Below are 19,406 nucleotides of genomic sequence, written 5' to 3'. Positions count from 1 at the left end.
AGTGAAATAAAACCAGAAATTAACAGTAAACAAACAAGATGATTAGTAATCAAATGAACTAAACAAAACTGCTAAACATTAGGATCAAGTACAGCCAATCCCAATACGGAAATGTCAACTCAAAAGCAGTAATTGTGGGACGTCTGGGTGGCTCAGGTCATAATCCCAGGGTCCTCAGACTGAGTTCCACATCTGGCTCCTTGCTCAGCAGTGAGCCTTCCTCTCTCTCTCTCTCTCTGCCTTTACCTGCCACTCTGCCTGCTTCTGCACACGCTCTCGCTCTCTCTGACAAATAAATAAATAAATAAATAAATAAATAAAATCTTTTTTAAAAAAGCAGTAATTCTTACTGTAAACCACCATTAACAAATTAACAGAGAAAAACTATGTATTTATAATCAAAAGATGTCAAAAACCATTTGCTAAAACCTAATTTCATTTCTGATTTAAAAAAAAAACCTCTCAAACTAGAGATAGATATTCCCCTGAAGTTCATGAACATAGCCTATCAGAGACCTACAGAGCCCAATGTATTAAGTGGGAAAACACTGGCAGCATTACCTTCAAAGTCAGAAACAAGACAAGGACTATTCAACACCCTAAGAAAACTAGAAAAATCTAGACATATGAATACCTGAAAGAAAAGGGGTATTATGAACGAATTCTGTCTCCCAACACCCCCCCCATTCATATGTTTAGTTCCTAACCCCCAGTACTTTAAAATGTGACTTATTTGGAGATAAGACTTTCAAAGAGATGATTAAGTTAAAATGAGGCCAAAAGAGTGGGCCCTAATCCAACTTGACTGTGTCCTTTTAAGAAGAGATTAGGATATACACAAGGACATCAGGGTCCTCTGTTCACAAAGGTAAGATCAGATGAGGAAGCAGCATAAGGATGGTCATCTGTAAGCCAAGGAGAGGCCTCAGGGGAACCCAACACCGCTAGCACTTTGATCTTGGACTTTCAGCCTCCAGAATTATGAGAAAATAAATTTCTGGCATTTAAGTCATCCAGTCTGTGGTATTTTGTTATGGCAGCCCTAGCAAACTTAAGGAACGTAGATCACCTCCTTCAATAGCCCAAGACAATTAACTGAAAAATTAATAGAACCAGTAAGAGTATATAGTAAGAACCAAGATGCCCTTCAACGGATGAATGGATAAGGAAGATGTGGTCCATATACACTATGGAGTATTATGCCTCCATCAGAAAGGACGAATACCCAACTTTTGTAGCAACATGGACGGGACTGGAAGAGATTATGCTGAGTGAAATAAGTCAAGCAGAGAGAGTCAGTTATCATATGGTTTCACTTATTTGTGGAGCATAACAAATAGCATGGAGGACATGGGGAGTTAGAGAGGAGGAGGGAGTTGGGGGAAATTGGAAGGGGAGGTGAATCATGAGAGACTATGGACTCTGAAAAACAATCTGAGGGGTTTGAAGTGGCAGGGCAGGTGGGAAGTTGGGGTACCAGGTGGTGGGTATTATAGAGGGCACGGTTTGCATGGAGCACTGGGTGTGGTGAAAAAATAATGAATACTGTTTTTCTGAAAATAAATAAATTGGAAAAAAAAGAGTATATAGTAAGGCAGTCTGATACAGGATCAAAATAGAAAACTCATACATTCCTCCATACTTGCAATAGCCAAATGGAAAATGTAATAGATAAAGTATACATACATTCCATTATAGCAGATAAGGCTTCTGATGAAAGATGATAGTTTCCATAAATTTATCTACAAATGCCATACAATCTTAATTAAAAAAATCCCAGGATTTTCCATGGAATTTGACAAACTGATTCTAAAATCCATCTGGAATAGAAAAAAACCTCAATAATGGCCTAGAAATTCTGGAAAAATAAGAATAAATAGGTTGGCATCTCCTTCTTATTAAACTGCCTTTCTCATGTCACTAGGCAAACCAGGAAGCTGAGGGGAGTAGTTAGACCAGGGGCAGATGTTTTAGCTGTAGGTTGATGCGACTGTCTGCTGAAGGTAGGGTGAGTAGCCAGAGGAACTTGGCATGCCCTTAAGATCAATCACAGCTCCATTCAGAGATGATGGGCTTGCTGAACACCTGTGATCTCCCTAGGTCTAATGCCAAGTTCTGCAAAGGGGATTTGCCCTACCAGATACAAGGCCTATAGTAAGTAACCAACGCAGTATCCCAACAGAAAGGGACAAATTTTATAGAAGAGAAAAATACTAATAATATCTAACACACAGCCCTTACCACGTGCTAGGCAATGTCCTAAGTGCTTTATGTGTATTGATTCATTCAATCCTTACAAAAACCTGTGAATAGGTACTGTTCTAACAGAGAAGCACAGAGAGGTTGCCCAATTCACATAGCTATTAAGGGACAGAGCTGGGAACAGAGTAGAAAAACAAATCCACATTCACATGGGAATTTACTTTATGACAAAAGAGGAACTTCAAACCAGGGGGATAATGATGAACTAGTGAATAAACGGTGTCAGGGAAAATGACTAACCATATGGAAAAAATTAAGTTAGATTCCTATCTCCCACAATTCATAAAACTTAATTCCAGAGAAAGAGGTAAAATTTTAATGTCTATATATACTTTTGACAAAAATATGAGTCTTCTTACACAAGACAAAATAAAAAAAATTGATAAAGGTAACTATGCAAAAACTGAAATCTACATGCTAAAAGATACCATAACTAAAATTAAAATATAAGCAGTAGATTAAAACATTTTGCAACATTTCCAGAATATATTAACAAAAAAACCCCCTAAGAAATCTATAATTTAGGGGCACCTGGGTGGCTCAGTGGTTTAAGCCTCTGCCTTTGGCTCAGGTCATGATCTCAGAGTCCTGGGATCGAGCCCCACATCGGGCTCTCTGCCCAGCAGGGAGCCTGTTTCCCCCCTCTCTCTCTGCCTGCTGCTCTGCCTACTTGTGATCTCTGTCAAATAAATCAATAAATCTTTAAAAACAAAAATCTAGAATATATAAAGAACTACAAATCAATAAAAAAAAATCACAACCATCCTAATAGAAAAAAATGGTTGAAAGATTGAATTAATTAATTCACAGAAAAGAAATAAAGAAGGGGTGCCTGGGTGGTACAATCAGCTAAGTGACTGACTCTTAATTTTGGCTTGAGTTGTGATCTCAGGGCTGTGGGACTGAGTCCCACATCAGATACCACACTCAGTGCACAGTCTGCTTGAGACTCCCTCTCCCTCCCTGTGCTCACTCTCTCTCTAAAATAAATAAATCTTTAAAAAAAGAAATAAAAAAGAGCCAATAAACAAATAAAACAAACTCAAACACCATTTTTTGCTATCAGAGTTCCAAAAATTAAGAAGACTGATAATATCCACTGCTGGTAAGGTTCATACACTGCTCATACACTGGCCCTTTCAGAGGGAAACTTGGCACTATTAACATTTATTTTGTACATACCCTTCAATCTAGCAGGTCTACCTACCCTAAAGAAATGTTAGCTGCCACATGGGCACAAAGAGTTATTTACAAGAATTTTCTTTACAGCGTTGTTAGTCAAACTATAAAATTAGAGACAACCTCAATGTTAATCAGTAAGGAATGGTTAAAAATACAATGGCACATCAATGCTATAGACTACTACACAACAGGTAGATTTCAGTGTGGTGATGCAATAGATAGATCTCTATGTAATGATGCTGAAAGATGTCCAAGCAAGTTGTAGAACCATGAACACTACACAAAACTGTATCTATTTGTGTCTACATGTGGTTGTAAGTACAAAATGAAAGTTATGTATCAACTGGTTAACACAATTTACCTGGTTAACACAATTTACCTCTGGGTAACCTGCCTCAGAGAAAGAAGAGTATTAGTCAAAGGGCACTTTTACTTTCTCTGTCTTGTTCAAATCTTAGTCAATGAGAATTAATTTAAAGGTGCTATATGCAACTAATGAATCATTGAACATTATGTCAAAAACTAATGATGGCTAATTGAATTTAATAATATGTTGGCTAATTAAAAAATAATATTAAAACCCACATTAAAGTCAGTTGCACTACACAAAAAGGTGCATTATGTAATGTAGTACTTAACAAATCTTAGCTTAAAAAAAGGTTATCTCTTAAATGCAAGAAGTCTGCCAAAAGATCATTATATACCTTTGCAAGGGATGAACCAAACAACAGAGAAGGAAATGGAAGTGACAGAAATAAAACAGGCAAGAGGGTTTGAAAAAAATAGTTTCTAGTAAAGAAGGTTAGACAATTTTAAAAATGGATGACAGCTGGGGCACCTAGGTGGCTCAGTCAGTTAAGCACCTGACTTTTTATTTCAGCTCAGGTCATGATCTCAGGGTCATGAGATCAAGGCCTGTGTTGGGCTCCACACTCAGTGTGGAGTCTGGTTGAGATTCTCTCTCCCTCTACCCCACCCCCACCACATTCTTTCTTTCTCTCTCTAAAAAATAAATAAATCTTTTAAAAAATGGATAGCTAATTATTTTCTGAGGGTCTTCCATACGTAAGACAATGTGCCAGGTGCTCTGTACAAGCACCATCTCTAATTCTTGCATCAACCTGTAGATATTTCCACTTTATAGATTAAGAAAACATGACTCAGAGAAACCAAGTATCAAGCTTAAGGTAAGGTCTTTGCTCATTATTGTCACAGGCTGTCCTGGACAGGGAGTGGGTTTGAGACTGGGGTGAGGGGGAGCACTTCTGGCCTGGACCCAAGTGCTTGGCGGCCCTTACTATACTCTGCATCCTTGAAGCATGCTCCCAAGCTGTCCTGTTCATCCAGACTGGCATTCTCTTCCTCCTCCTCACTCTCAGTTCTCCAGTATGCTGGCCGCTTGATGGGCCGCTTCCCTGGGGTGCGCTGGGAAGCAGGACTGCTGGACACTGTGCCCAGTCCACTGCTGGAGCTCCCACTGCTTCGGTCCTGGCCCCCAGTCCACCAGGCCTGCAGGCTGGAGGTAGCTGGTGAGGATGATGAAGACTGAAGGTTGGCCATGCACAGCATGCCCTGGATGGCCTCCTGAGTGCTGGGAGAGGCAGGGGCCTCGCTGCAAGGGACAGAAGAGAAATGCTTGAGGGAGTTCTCTAGCTGTCGGAGTAAACCAGTCATCAGAATAGTCAGGGAGAAGGGACAATAGCTACGGGAGTTAGGGTGGGAGGAAGGAGGAGAGGACAATTCCAGATAAGAAACCAGAAATTAAACCAACAGATCAAGATAGTACCCCAAAGGCTGTTTTCATGTAAAGGTCAGTCTTTCCTGCCCCAAGTCTTTCCACAGACAGCAAGGAAGGTGGCAAAAAAAGGGGTGCACTTCCTTCCCTGTTCACCCATGCCGAATTCTTCCAATTAAAAAAAAAAAAACAGGGCCAGAAAAGGCTCGGCTTTCCTTCCATGCCTCTTCTAGCCCCTCTTCCAAATCCCAACGTACCCAAAACCAATCCCCTTAAAGTTTATACATCTACTCTCCATCAGGTCTTAAGTTCCTCAGGACAGATTTCATGTCTACTTTATTCTTTCAGCCCGAATGCCCTTGCTAAGTGTTTGCCCCTTTAAATGGCTCAATAAGTATCTGTTGATTGGCTCATCTAACCTTTTAGGTGGGGGTGGGAGGGTGTGCTGTCTGATCGCCTGGAAAGGGGAGAGCAAAGCCAGTACTCACGTGAGGGCAGCATAGTCAGGTCCCCCCACCTGCCTGCTGGCCTTAAGCAGATCAAGAATTCCACCAGCACCACTCCCATTCCCAAGCTTGCCTTCGACCCCTTCCACCATATCCTCATCTGTTGTATAGTCCTCCTGTTGGGGAAAGAGGGTATCACCTCAGCTGCTGAGGGCTGGTCCGGTAAGGTCCCAGTACAATGTTGACATTTTCACTCTGGATGCTAGTATCTCCTGAGCACCAAGTACAGATCAAACACTAAGCAGAATATTCACTCTTTCATTTTAATCTCCACAGCATCTTTGTGAGGTAGGCATTATTATTTTGTGTGTGTGTGAGGTAGGTATTTTAATTCCTGTTTTACAAGTAAGGAAAGTAAGGTTCAGGAAAGTAACTAAGTTGTGTAAGGTCATAACCAGATATTCCAAATCATATACTCTTTCTGCTACATCACAATGCCTTTTATTCTACCCTGCATTAAAGGATTTTTAAAATATTTCAACTCAATTATGGTCTTCCAGTTATATGCTCAGGTGCACTGCCCTTAGCACATAATCATTCACTTAATAAATATTTTAGGAATTGAAGGCATAGGGTATCTTCCCCAACCCCCCACCCCCACCTAGAATGACAATCTGTCTCCTGTCTCTGTAACCAGAATGGCAGAAGACCAGACAACAGGGCAGGCTCCTACCTCAATGTCAAACTCAACTTCTCCTGGTTCACGAACTCGGTTGGGGTCAGAGCAAGGCTTCGCACGGGGTAACTTTCGGGGAAATTCTAGAAAATAATGAAATACACATATTGTGAAGATTAACATCTGAGCCAAACACCCAGGGGAAAAAAGTCAGAATATAATTTTCCTAAAAGTAATGACCACAGACACAGGCCACAACTAATTTAGGGAGGTTAGGAATTGGTTTATAAATAAATCTCTAGAGCAAAGAATACATGGAAGCCTAAAGAGCTGGTAAGTCAGAATGTCAACAAGCTCAGGCCTAAGGCCTTTGGTCTATCAGGAGGACCCAAAACAAATGTGAAATAGGCAGGAAAGGAACAAGAAAGAACAGGTACATACTTGGTCTTATTATCAGGGTTGCCTTCTCCTTTCCCAATCTCTCATCAATCTGCAGTTCGTCATCGGAATCCAAGTCAAATTCATCCTCCAACACCTGTTCTGCCACCAGCCTAGCCTTGTCTGCCTTCTTCGTGAGCTTGGCTCGCCGAGACTTGGATAAGGGTTTTACCCTCTTGGTACTAAAAAGAAAGAGAAGAGCATAAAGATAGTCACTTTCAATATTATTAAAATGGCAACTCCCCCCAAATTGGTCTATAGATTCAATGCAATCCCTATAAAAATCCAGCTAATTTCTTTTATAGAAATTAATAAGCTGATCCTAAAATGTATATAGGCACACAGAGGACTTAATATGGCCAAAAGAATTTTGAAAAAGAACAAAGTTGGAGGATTTATCTGCTAAATTTCCAAAATTTACTAAAAAGCAACAGTAGTCAAGGGAGTGTGATGCTAGCAAAAGATAGACACATACATCAATGGAACACAGCTGAGTCTAGAACCAACCCTTTAATTTACAGCCATTGATTTCTGCCAAAGATGCTAAGGCAGGGGCACCTGGGTGGCTCAATGGGTTAAAGCCTCTGCCTTCGGCTCAGGTCATGATCTCAGGGTCCTGGGATCAAGCCCCACATCGGGCTCTCTGCTCAGCAGGGAGCCTGCTTCCCTTTCTCTCTCTGCCTGCCTCTCTGCCTACTTGTGTCTGTAAAATAAATAAATAAAACCTTTTTTAAAAAGATGCTAAGGCAAATCATTTAAAGAAGAGTGAATCTGAGGGGTTTGAAGTGGCGGGGGGGTGGGAGGTTGGGGTACCAGGTGGTGGGTATTATAGAGGGCACGGATTGCATGGAGCACTGGGTGTGGTAAAAAAATAATGAATACTGTTTTTCTGAAAATAAATAAATTGGAAAAAAATTTAAAAAAAAATAGTAAATTAAAAAAAAAAAGATGCTAAGGCAGTTCAGTGGGGAAAGGATGGTCTTTTCAACAAATGGTGCTGAGATAACTAGATATCACATACAAAGAAATGAATGTGGATTCCTAACTCACATCACACACAAAAACTAACTCAAAATGGATCCTATATCTAAATGTAAAAAATAAAATTATAAAACTTCTAGGAAAAAATAAAGGAAAATATCTTTAATGACCTGGAATTAGGTAAAATTCAAAACATTTGTGCTTCAAAAGATACCACTAAGAAAATGAAAAGACAAGCCATAGAAAGACTGGGAGGAAATATTTGCAAATCATTTATTTGGAAAGGATCTGCACCCAGAATAGTTAAGTAACGGTTAGAACCCAATAATAAGACAAACAAGGCAATTTAAAAATGAGCAAAAGATCTGAAAAGACATTTCTCTAAAGATGATATACAAATGGCCAATAATCACACAAAAATATGCTCAATATCATTAGTTACTAGGGAAATGCAAATCCAAACCACAATGAGATACCACTTGATATCCATTAGAATGGCTATAATAAAAAAGACAGACAGTAACAACTGTTAGCCAGTATATTGCTGGTGGGAATGTAAAGTGGAATAGACACTTCAGAATAAATTTTGGCGGGTTCTCGAAGAGTTAAGTATAAAGTTACCATGTGACCCAAAATTTCACTCCTAAGTGAAAAACGGAAACATATCCTTAACAAAAACTTGTACATGAATGCTCATAGCACCATTATCCACCACAGCCAAAAGTGGAATCAATCCAAATAACTGTCCACTAGTTAATGTATAAACAAAATGTGGTATATCCATACAATGGTGTACTATTCAAAAATAAAAAGGAGTCAATTAACGATAAACACTACACCATGAATGAACCTCAAAAACATTATGCTAAGTGCAAGAAGCCAGACATAGAAGACCGCATGTTATGTTATTCCATTTATATGGTATGTCTAGAAAAGGCCAGTCTAGGGAGACAGAAAGTAGATTAGTGGTTGCTTGGGCCTGGGGAAGAGAACCAAAGCTGTAAGTGAGTATGAGTGATCTTGTGGTGATAGGAATGTTCTAAAATTGGACTCTGATGATAGTTGCGCGTTCTTTAAATTTACTAAAAGTCATTTAATTGTATACTTAAAGCAGGTTAAATGTATGGTATGTAAAGTATACCTCAAAAAAGCTGTTAAAAATATATAAAGGAAATGGGAAAAATTAAGAAATGGGCTTATGTAATCCCATTAGATATGGTAAGCAGTATTAACCAGTACAAACTGATGAAATAAACCTTATAGTTAAAAAAGAAACAAGCTTTTGGCAAATCAGTCTTCCTGATACATACATTCAGCAAGCAGTCATCTGGTGAACCGGCTTTCAGTAAACTGGCTGACATTAAACTGACCTGTGTTCTACATCACAGGGTTTTAGGAGGATTGAATGAGCTAATGCAGAAACTAACACATGGCAAGCGCCCAACAGTAGCTAACCTTATAATTAAGTTCTCTAGGCCTCAGTTTCCACATTAATAAAATGGGGATAACAACACTTACCTTTCAGGGTTGTTGTGAGGACTAAAGAAAATAATGTACTAAACAGCTAAGATAAAGTCTGATGCAGAGCAGGAGCTCAATAAATGGTAGCTATTTATACACTGATCTTTTATTAACTTTTAAATATGAAAAATGTCAAACATACAAAAATATAAAAGTATAACTAACTCTCATGTACCTTCCACCCAACTAAGTTCCAGCAATTATCAACATACAGCCAATCTTGTTTCATCTACACTTCAGTCCTTGCGAAACACTGGGTGATTTTGGAGAAAAGCCCAGACATAATGTCATATTGTCTGTAAATATTTCTATATCTTGTCTCTCTAGGTTCACTTAACTACAGTCTCTGGCAGCTGCAGGAGGTAACAGAAGCGGCATAAAGACTAGTGGGAAAGGGGAAAATGTCTCATGTCCTCAACAGCCGTTACAGGCTGGACCCTTCGGACTCTGAATTTTCTCCTCCCCAGGAGACCAACGATGGCCCAAGGCAATGCTCAACAGTTGCTCTACTATTGTTTAGTAACTAGGTCCGAAACCCCAAGAATAGCCGTGCTGCTTTCAGAATCTGCCCTACTCTCACACTCCCTTTTTTCCTTATCTCCCAGCCAGGTGGACCTACTGCACTTGCCCTTGGGATACAAAGACCTTTTCCCACAAAAAGGTTACGAAGGTATTCTTGGCACTTGTGTTCCTATACTATTGGTACTCTGCTTGACTCTGGACTGCTCCTGTCTGGTGCTCTGAGTGTCCAGATGATCACTCTCACTGTCTTCCTCTGCCTCTCTACATGTTCCAGGGTTTCTGATGATCCACTTAGCTTCTGGCTATACCCATACCATCTTCACCACCACTACCAGCATCTCCTTTCATCTTCAACATTTTAGTGAAAGAGCTACCACCAATTAAGCATTTACTATGTGCCAGGCCCTGTGATAAGCACCCTACATACATTATCTCATTTAGTCCTCCAACAACTCTAGGGTAAAAGCTTTATCTATAGAAGAGATATAATGAGGACACTGAGGTGCAGGGTTAATTAATCTGCCAAGGTCACACAATGAATTCGTGTCAGAGCTGGGACCCAAACTCAGGATTGTCTGCTTCGAAGCCTGTGCTTTTTGTGGTGAACGCTTAGATTTTATTCTTTAAGAAAATGTTCTGTTAGAAATTATTTTAAGAAAAGCAATACATGCTTATTGTACAAAATTCAAATGCTACTGAAGTGAAAATTTCCTCTCCTGGCTCCCTTTTCCTACTTTCCAGAGATAACTACTCTTACAAGTTTGGTGTGACAAGTATAAAATATATAACAAATACATTTATTTGCATAAATATGCATGATTATCCCTAGAAGAAAAATCATTGACACTAGTTGTCCATGGGGAAGGGAACTGGGGAACAGAGAGGGGTGGGAACAAAATTTTTCACTCTGTACTGTTGCATACTTTTTAAATTTTAAACTGCATATATTAAATTTTAAACCTCTTCGAAAAAGTTTTATTAAAAATAAAGAATCTATGCCACTTTTCTACACAAGCATACATACGCACATGCACACACACCCTTTTTAAAAATTAAAATACAACTATTACTATGTATTATTTTGTGACCTGATTTTTTCACTTAAGAATATATCTTGGACACCTTTCCATGCCAACAGATTTTAAACTCATTTTCTCTAACAGCTACAGGGTATTCTATTCATTTAACCAACTCTTATTGACAAACATATTTCTAATTACTTACTATTACAAACAACGATGCTATGAACACTGTACATTTCTCATAACACACCTTTGCAAATATTTCTGCAAAATTCCTAAAAATCTAATAGCAAAAGGTATATAAAAAACTAATGCTCTTAATCAGCATGCTATATTCCCCTCTTATTTCTGCCAGTGGTTCTGACCCACTGACTTTCTGAAATTTCTAAAACTCATATAAAATTTTTCTCAGACTGCCAATTAGATTCCAGGCCTCTCCCCCAATGCTACCATGGTTCTCTGAACTAAGCAATGAAACCTGATAATACCTGGGTATTTCCCCAAGTACAGTCCCTCCCCCACCCATTTCCAAGACCCAGGTCTCAACTCCATGCCCTGTTTCAGTGACATGTTGCCACTGACAGTCCCAGTTATCTCTGTGTTCCTTCTTCCCACCTCACCTGCCATTAGACATCAACAGGGCCAGCGGGCCCTCATTCCCATCAAGGTCCAAGTCTGGCGAGTCATCATCTGAGTCATTCAGGCAGGTGCCAGTGATGTTGAACTGCAGAAGGAGGAGGCTCAGTTGTCACCTGTCTGGGACTTGCAAGTGAATCCTGATGACCAGTTCCTTCCGGTTTCACTGGCTGAGTTCACTGTTAAAACCACCTGAACCAAGGCTTCCTGCTACACTGTCCCCCAGCCCCACCCCAAATGATCGCAAATGATCACAGGTTGAGAATGTATGGCTACCTCAGGGGAAACCTATCAATCTTGTAAAACGTGTTCCCTTTTGAAGAGGGAGAGCACCACAATCTTGAAGCAAGGTGGAACCCTGGAGAAGGGCTTTACTTAAAGACCTGTTCAAGACTCCAACCTGACACTCATATACCATGTTCTTAAATGTCATTCCCATCTAGCACTTCAAGATTCAGCTGAAGTGTCATGTCTTCTGAGAAGAACTGCTGACCATCACTCCTACCCAGATAAACTCATCCCCCCTCTGTGTCTGAGGGTCCCCCACACACCCTTGATTATGGCATCCTCCATACCTCATTGCACTCATTTGTTTTTATGCCTGTCTTTCTCACTAGCCTGCCAGTCTCTTGAGGGTAACATTCACAGCACCTATCACAGTGCCCAGCACAGACAAGGTCTCAATAAACGCCTGTTAAATGAGTGGTACTGGTAGCCAAACACCAGGGGCGCTAAGGGAGGTGGGAAGACAGGACAATCCTTTTGATCCCCTGATCTTCCAAGGGACCCAAAAGGGCTGGGCTGAACCCATGGGCCAGCACCCACCTTTGCTTTCTGGGAAGAGCCTGTCTTCAGTGCCTGATGATTGTATGGGTCCATGAGATTATAGCTCAATTGGCCAGCAGGCCCCAAGGCTGAGCTCTCCTTGCCCTTTCGCTCTGCCTTCTTGAAGAGTTCCTTGGGCTTCAGGCCTTTCTTCTTTGAACCACTTTTGGAGGGCAGTGACAGCCTGGACATGGATACTGAAGTGGAATGGACTGGCCTGGTTAAGGGAATGGAGCCAGCTGGGAAGATCCTCTGCAGCCCAAAGATATTGCTCGTCTTCCCAACGTTCTGTTGGAAGATATCCTACAAGAGTATTAGTACACGACGGGGTTAGCGCTTACTCCAGGGTTCTCTCTATGCTAAGAGCAGAGGTCTGTTCATGGCACTGGCAGTACTGCCATGGAAGTGTCTTACAGATGCTCCGCATCTAGATGCACAGCCTAGATTTTTCACAATGAGTCATCAGGAATTTACTGGGTGGCATTTCTTTACCCAGCCACTGACAAGTAAGGAGAAGACGAGCAGAAAAAAAGCCCAGCACTACTGTCAAAATTGGAGAAAAGACTCCAAATGCAGCTGGCATGAGAGAGAAAATACTTGAGTACTAAACTGTGTGGTCCCAACCCTAAGGACTGCAGGATTTGAGACAGGGTCTGGTCTGAAGTCTGTTGCTACTAGCTAGCTCTGTGACCTCAGGTAAGTGATCTGACTACTGTTTGTTCGACTATAAAATTAAAGGAGCAGACTGTAAAAGTGGTTGTCAGAGGTGCTCTGTGGCTCCTCTGAACTTCTTGGGAGGATCCCTGAAGACTGGAGGTAGGTGGAAGGCAAACAAGAGGAACATGTGGAAGTCGAAGCCTCTTGCCTTCCACCTTGTTGACAGCAGCTATCCTCTGATTGGTTGTATACTGACCTTCCAAGTAAGATTTCATTTGACAAAAAAAAAAAAGGTTCCATCACTTTAAAACACTTGAAAGCCAGTGGACCAGACATGATCCATCTCTCTAAGTCCTTTTCCAATGAACCCAGAGTTTTGTATATACAAAACTGGCTTAAGCGGAAAGAGCCAGAGAAAAGGTAGGCCTTGTAACTAAACCCTGAAGGATTCTGACAGATGGGAATGGAGGAAAGGGAGGTAGGAGGTGGACAATGTAAGCTATGGTGTAGGCAGTGAAACATGCTGCAGGCGGTGCGGCTAGAAGCCCAAACTCCCAGTAACTCACTCTGACCACCCTTTAGCTCAGACGTAGTGCCTATATCCTGAGTGCTAAATGGAAATTGACAGCTCCTGAGCTAAATGAGAGTTTAAGCTTCCTTAAGTCCAATTCTCCTCTGGTGCCTCTGCTACTTCACCAGCCCACACCAAGTTCTCTCTTTGCTGCAAAGTCTATTAAAAACAATGGCTCGCATTTATTGAGTACTTACTCTGCCAGGCACTGTGCGAGGGGCTCTACATACATTAGCTCTTGAGCCTAACAGAACTCTGAAAAGGTGGTGTTATTCCCCTTACAGACAAAGGTACTAAGGCTCTGAAAGGCTTGCAAGTGATGGAGCAGGAACCGAAATCCAAGTTTCTCTGAGTCTCTTACCATCTACACTTACTGCCTCGTGGTATAAGCCACCTGTTGAAAGATGGCTTTGTAATCAGGTTTAATCTGGGAGAACTGTCATTTTGTAGAACGCAGAGACTGAGTCAAAATATTAAATACAGCAACTACTACTATGACCTCCACCACCCACCACTACCATGACCCACCATCAGAACTTACTGAACACTTACTATGTGCCAAGTACCATTCTTAATGCTCAGCCTGTATTACCTTATTTAACCCTTTTAACAATCCCTGAGTAGGTATAATTATCCCCACTTTAGAAATAAGGAAACTGAAGTTCAGACAGTGGACTTTCCCCAGGGTCCTCTAAAAGATTTTGAGTTGTGGACAATAAATTATTTATGAATTATAAGCACCTAGCCTAATGCGAAGCACACTCGAGGCACATAATAATTATTTAAATTATTGGAGTCCTTGATGGGGTTTTCCCAACCCTTCCCCTGGACTCTCAAGCCAACTGAAGAAGCCTGACCTGCCACTTGAGCCTTGAGCCCTTCCCAAACGCCTCCCCTGCTCCCCTGCTTCTTACTTCCACCAGGCGGATCTCCCTAGCCAGATCTTTAATGAGCTGTACAGTCCGCACTGTCTCCGGAATCTCATCCTCGTGGTCTGGCAGAGCCTGTCAAACAAAAGGCATGAAGAATAGACCCACACATAAATAGACAACTGATTTTTGACAAAAGTACCAAGGTTATTCAACGGAGAAAGGGTAGTCTCTTTAACAACTCATATTGGACCAAATGGATACCCATATGTAAAAAAAGAAGCTCAATCCATATCTTGCACCACACACACACACACACACACACACACAAAATGGATCAAAAGCCAAAATGTAAACTCTAAAACTATAATCCCTTTAGAAGAAAACAGAGGAGAAAATCTTTGGAACCTTAGGTTAGACACCAAGATTTCTAAGGACACAAAAGGCATGAGCCTTAAAAGAAAAGTAAATTGGGCTTAATAAAAAACAAACACTTCTCTTTGAAAAACACTGTTAAGACAAACCAGAGACTGTGAGGAAATATTTGCAAAACCTGTCTTAGATAAAGGACAGTGTCAAGGCGTGTGAGTAACTCAGTGGTGGGCTTGGGCCATACCCCTCAAAAAGTCAAGAACCTGGAGGAGACCCCTGAGGACAACCTGGCCTCTCTACTTGTAAGGACAGAGCTCAGGTCTGAGAAGCTACAGGTCCAGTGCTAGCTCCACAGCAACCCCAGCTGAGACCTCTTGGGTGTCTCACTTTAAATTTATTTGCAATCTTTTTGAGTCCTCAAGATTTACATCTTTATGTAGACAGAGCTCTCAGGCTTTTCCCTTGTGATTTCTTCCACCAGTTTTCACTTCACTTCTGAAGAAGTTTTCACAAAACTTCTTCAGCATTACCTTATTTTTTTATTCTTTTTTCCTTTAATTCTTTTAAGCCATCTGGAATCTATTTTGGTGGCTGGACAGGGGTGGGGGTCTGAGAACCCATGTGATCCAGCTGGATAAATTTAATAGCTCCCTCCTCCTGGCCCAGGGGCTCTGGAAAGGTGAGGGAGCAAGAACCCCCCATAGAAATCATCTTCATTTCACAAAAGACTATGTCCATGAGATGAGAATGGGCTCCTCAGATCTGTGTTCTACTCTTCTCCAGCTCCCTCAAGCTATTTGGGGCCATCCTGGCTCACAGCATGAGTAATCAGGACTCACTCCCCTCCTTTTTGTTGTTCCTGGAGCAGAGTCACTCTAAAGTTCACTTCATTGAACTTTCATTGAACATTTTTAGAAATGAAACCTAAGGTAGCCACACCTGAGGGATATGGAGAAACAGAAGACTAGGCTAAGGCCCAGGTGTAGGTATGTTCAGGGAGAAAAGAAGGCCCAAAACATGAAGTCCAAGGATATCTCAGGGAAGGTCGGCAACGGGAATGGGGAGATTGTGCAAGTTAAGCCTACAATGGCTGAAAGGTCTCCTTAAGCCATTGTATGCAAGGGGATAATCTGTAAAGAATACCAAAAGCATAAGGAAATATATTGATATTTCTTCTTTTACTTTGTTGCATTTCTTAAAATTTTTTTAAAGTCAACATTTTGAGTAGGTAATCCATTTACATAGCTCAAAAATTGAACAATATAAAAAGATACACATTGAAAAGCCTCAAAATATATTTGTCCCTGCCATAAGTGTCATTACCCCACACCCACAGGTAACCACCTTTATTTCTGTCTTCTGCATACCTCCAGATTGTGTCTGCAGGCAAATACAAGCACATAAAAAATACTATTCTTGTTTTCCCCCCCACCTTTTAACACATAAGGTGGCACATCACACACATGGTTGTACACGTTTACTTGACAAATTCTAGAGATCTTTCCAAGTCAGTACAGAGAAAACTTCCTTAATCTCTTTTATAGCTGTTTCATATTCAATTGGATAGATGGATATTGGTGTTATTTCTAAAAAGCCATTTTGGCAGTATGCGTCAAGAGCCTTACATTTTTTCATATACTTTGAGTCAGTAATTGCTCTTCTAGGAATCTATCCTGAAGAAACAATCAAAAGATGAGGGACAAAGGTTGGTGCAAGCACACAGTCACTGCATGATTTGCTGTAACTACTCCCCCAAATAAATAAAGCAACAATAGACAAGTGGTGAGGTAATAAGGATGGTACATCCTTGCAAAAGAATATCATTTAACTACTAAATGTTTGTGGAGAACTTTGAGGACACAGGAAAATGAACATAAGCCAACAAACTCAGATATAAAACTGAATGTACAGAGTGATATCAATCATGTTTTTTAAATGCATAAAAAAAGACCAGAAGAAAATATAACCAAATGTTAATGTTAATTCCAAGTGTTAAAATTACAGGTGATGTTTTTCCCTCCTTATAATCTTCTTCATTTTTTCTAATTCTCTAGAATAAGCATGTGTTACTTTTTAAAATCAGAAAGAAAGGTTTAAAAAATGTTATCCGGGAGTCCTAGTTCAGTCCTCCATTCTAACCCCAGGAGCCCACAGGCCTCCCTGGTCTCTTCCACCTCCCTGAAGCATCTACCCAAAGCAAGCCTCTACTGAGGGCAGAACTCTAGAGGAAGTAGAGAAAAAGTGTATTTACTTCTTTCCTTGTCCAGGCTCTAAAGGCCAAGTTCAGAGCTTTGCCACCATGGACCAGATAGGATGCTGGGTGCCTCCTATTCTCTCGCAAACCTAAAAGGGGAAAAAGGAAGGCAGAAGGTCAATGAAGCCATGCGGGGAAGTGAAGGACTTGTTACTTTTTTTTCAGGCAACCAGATAAAGTACGCAACGTTCTAAGCACAACTCCAGATCTCAGTTCTTATAATAGTGTTCATTTAATAAATACCTACTATATGCCAGGCATTTAATATCTACTATCTCAGTGAATCCTTATACCCATCCTCTAAGCCAAGTATCATTATCCTCACTTTACAGTTCAGGAAACTGAGGCTCAGAGAGGCAAAGAGAATTAACCAAGGGGACATACCCAGTAAGAGCCAGAGCGAGGACCATGAATCTGAGGCCTGAATCTGAATCCTTCTACCACATTGGAAGTGCTCTGCCTGTTGGGTTTCAAAATGCAACCACACTCAGGAAGACCTTGATTGCCACCTACACAGAGCTGAAAGGCCATTAACAAATGCTCTTATTCTGAGTTACTCCAGGAGGAGGTTATAACAAATAGCTGGATTTCGGCTCAATACAGAATCTTCTACTGAACTGAGCTGTTCTGAACAGGTAATAACTGGTTAGTCATCTAGCCTCTGATTGAACACATAAGTGACAGCCTGTCTAGGTAGCAGAATAAGGGCATGAAGTAGTGGGTAGGAGACTGTACTCATTGGCCTCTGAGATCTTTTTTTAGATTTAATTTAACTTATTCATTTATTTGAGAGAGAGAATGTGTGTGCATGCAAGCAGGGAGAGGAACAGAGCGGGAAGGAAGGGGAAAGAATCTCAAGCAGACTCCACACTGAGCACAGAGCCGAACACAGGGCTTGATCTCATGGCCCTGAGGTCACAACCTGAGCTGAAAACAAGAGTCAGATGCTTAACCCGACCGAGCCACCTATGCACCCCTGCCCCTGAGGTTCTTGGTAACTCTAAAATACTGATTCCTCATGGCCAAGTTACCTTCAAGAATCTCAGGTCTGAGCAAGGGAGCTGCTCTAATTCAAAACAGACCAGAAAATCCCAGCAGTTTTGCTTCTATCTGGGCTGATACCTGGGAACCAACACAATGATGCCAGGCTGGTAAGGACTGGGCCTTGTCCCCATTCCATAGGAAGCACTTTCAGGAAACTCTGAGATTGTCCAGATTGAGTTTTACTTTAATTATCAGGAACTAGGGATAATTTCATTGTGATGCAATTTTCTTAGCCACCTTTGCTAAATAAAATTAAAATCCATTTTCTACCTTACATTATACTTAGTAAAAGAGCCAATCTTAAAAGTTCACACACTATAGGATTCCATTTTTATAGCACTCTTGAAATGACAAAATTACGGAGATAGAAAACAGATCAGTGGTTTCCAAAAGTTATGGATAGTGCAAGGGGAAAGAATGAGTGAGACGATAAAGGGGTAGCACTAAAGGGTCTCTGTGGTGATGGAACAGTACTGTATCTTCTTTGAGGTGATGGTTACATGCATGTACACACATGTGCATGTGCATGCTCAGGGAAACAGGCTAAAAGGGGCAGCTAGTAAAGGGATCCATACCTCGAAAGATGTCCAGGATGTGCTTTCCCACATACCAACAGATGGTCTCAAAGTTAGGAAACTTGAAGAGGTCTGCTGTGCTCAGCCGTTTCTCAATCTCATAGGCTCTAGAAGAAGTAGGCACAACAACAATGATGATAACAAGGATCCTGTTTACTGAGCACCTAATAGATATGGGGTTATGAATGCTTTGTACCCACTACCTATAATCCTCACAACTACCCTGTAAAATCCAACTTTGTGGGTTAGGGAACTGGAGCACAAAGATTATGTGACTTGCCCAAAGTCACATAAACAACTAAGTGAGGAAGGATTATTCATCCCCACACTGATCATTATAAGGAACCAGGATCTATTCCTTTCTGATCATCTTGCCTCCTCCAATGCTGCACTTCTCACTATAAAGGAGAACCCAAGGACTCTAGCAGATGGGAATGGTCAACTTGGGATCACAACAGCTTCAACACTCACTTGAGCTGCATTTCGATGTTAAGGCTGTGTAAGAAGTTCCCTCCAAAGGCAAGGCAGTCCACTGGGGTCAGCACAGCATGGATCCATCCTGTAGTATAACATGGAAAAATCAAAGCTGGCAGAGGGCCTTACTTCCTCTGGACATCACTGCCCCAACTCAGCTCAAACACAACTTCTCAGAACACCCAACCTGGCAGTGACTCAGAAAGTTCTAGTTCCTCTACTCTCCAAATATCCATTCTGCCACCATTATAACCCTGAACTGGACCAATTTATGGGGTTATTAAACTCCTTCTACTTCCTTCCTCTCAACTTCAAATTTCTCTGCTGTTTTGTCCATCTGCTCT

General features: G+C 41.1%; 1 protein-coding gene across 7 annotated transcripts in view; it reads right to left on the bottom strand.

Moving 5' to 3' along the window:
* PHF8 (PHD finger protein 8) overlaps positions 1-19,406 on the bottom strand; it is a 99,837-nt gene that overhangs the window by 35,958 nt on the left and 44,473 nt on the right. For 6 of the 7 annotated variants that reach the window (XM_044234304.1, XM_044234309.1, XM_044234308.1 and 3 more), the window contains 10 exons: positions 19,060-19,147; positions 18,589-18,695; positions 16,967-17,058; positions 14,389-14,478; positions 12,247-12,549; positions 11,406-11,509; positions 6,743-6,921; positions 6,359-6,444; positions 5,668-5,801; positions 4,743-5,056 (listed from right to left, as the gene is read on the bottom strand). In XM_044234304.1, coding sequence (XP_044090239.1) covers positions 4,743-5,056; positions 5,668-5,801; positions 6,359-6,444; positions 6,743-6,921; positions 11,406-11,509; positions 12,247-12,549; positions 14,389-14,478; positions 16,967-17,058; positions 18,589-18,695; positions 19,060-19,147 — 1,497 coding nt within the window. The remainder of the gene's footprint in view (positions 1-4,742; positions 5,057-5,667; positions 5,802-6,358; positions 6,445-6,742; positions 6,922-11,405; positions 11,510-12,246; positions 12,550-14,388; positions 14,479-16,966; positions 17,059-18,588; positions 18,696-19,059; positions 19,148-19,406) is intronic. The other variant, XM_044234306.1, reaches the window with a different exon arrangement.

The sequence above is a fragment of the Neovison vison genome, chromosome X (genome assembly GCF_020171115.1).
Source record: "Neovison vison isolate M4711 chromosome X, ASM_NN_V1, whole genome shotgun sequence".
Taxonomy (NCBI): domain Eukaryota; kingdom Metazoa; phylum Chordata; class Mammalia; order Carnivora; family Mustelidae; genus Neogale; species Neogale vison.
The sequence above is the reverse complement of the archived record's forward strand: the minus strand, read 5'-3'. Positions and strand labels throughout refer to the sequence as shown.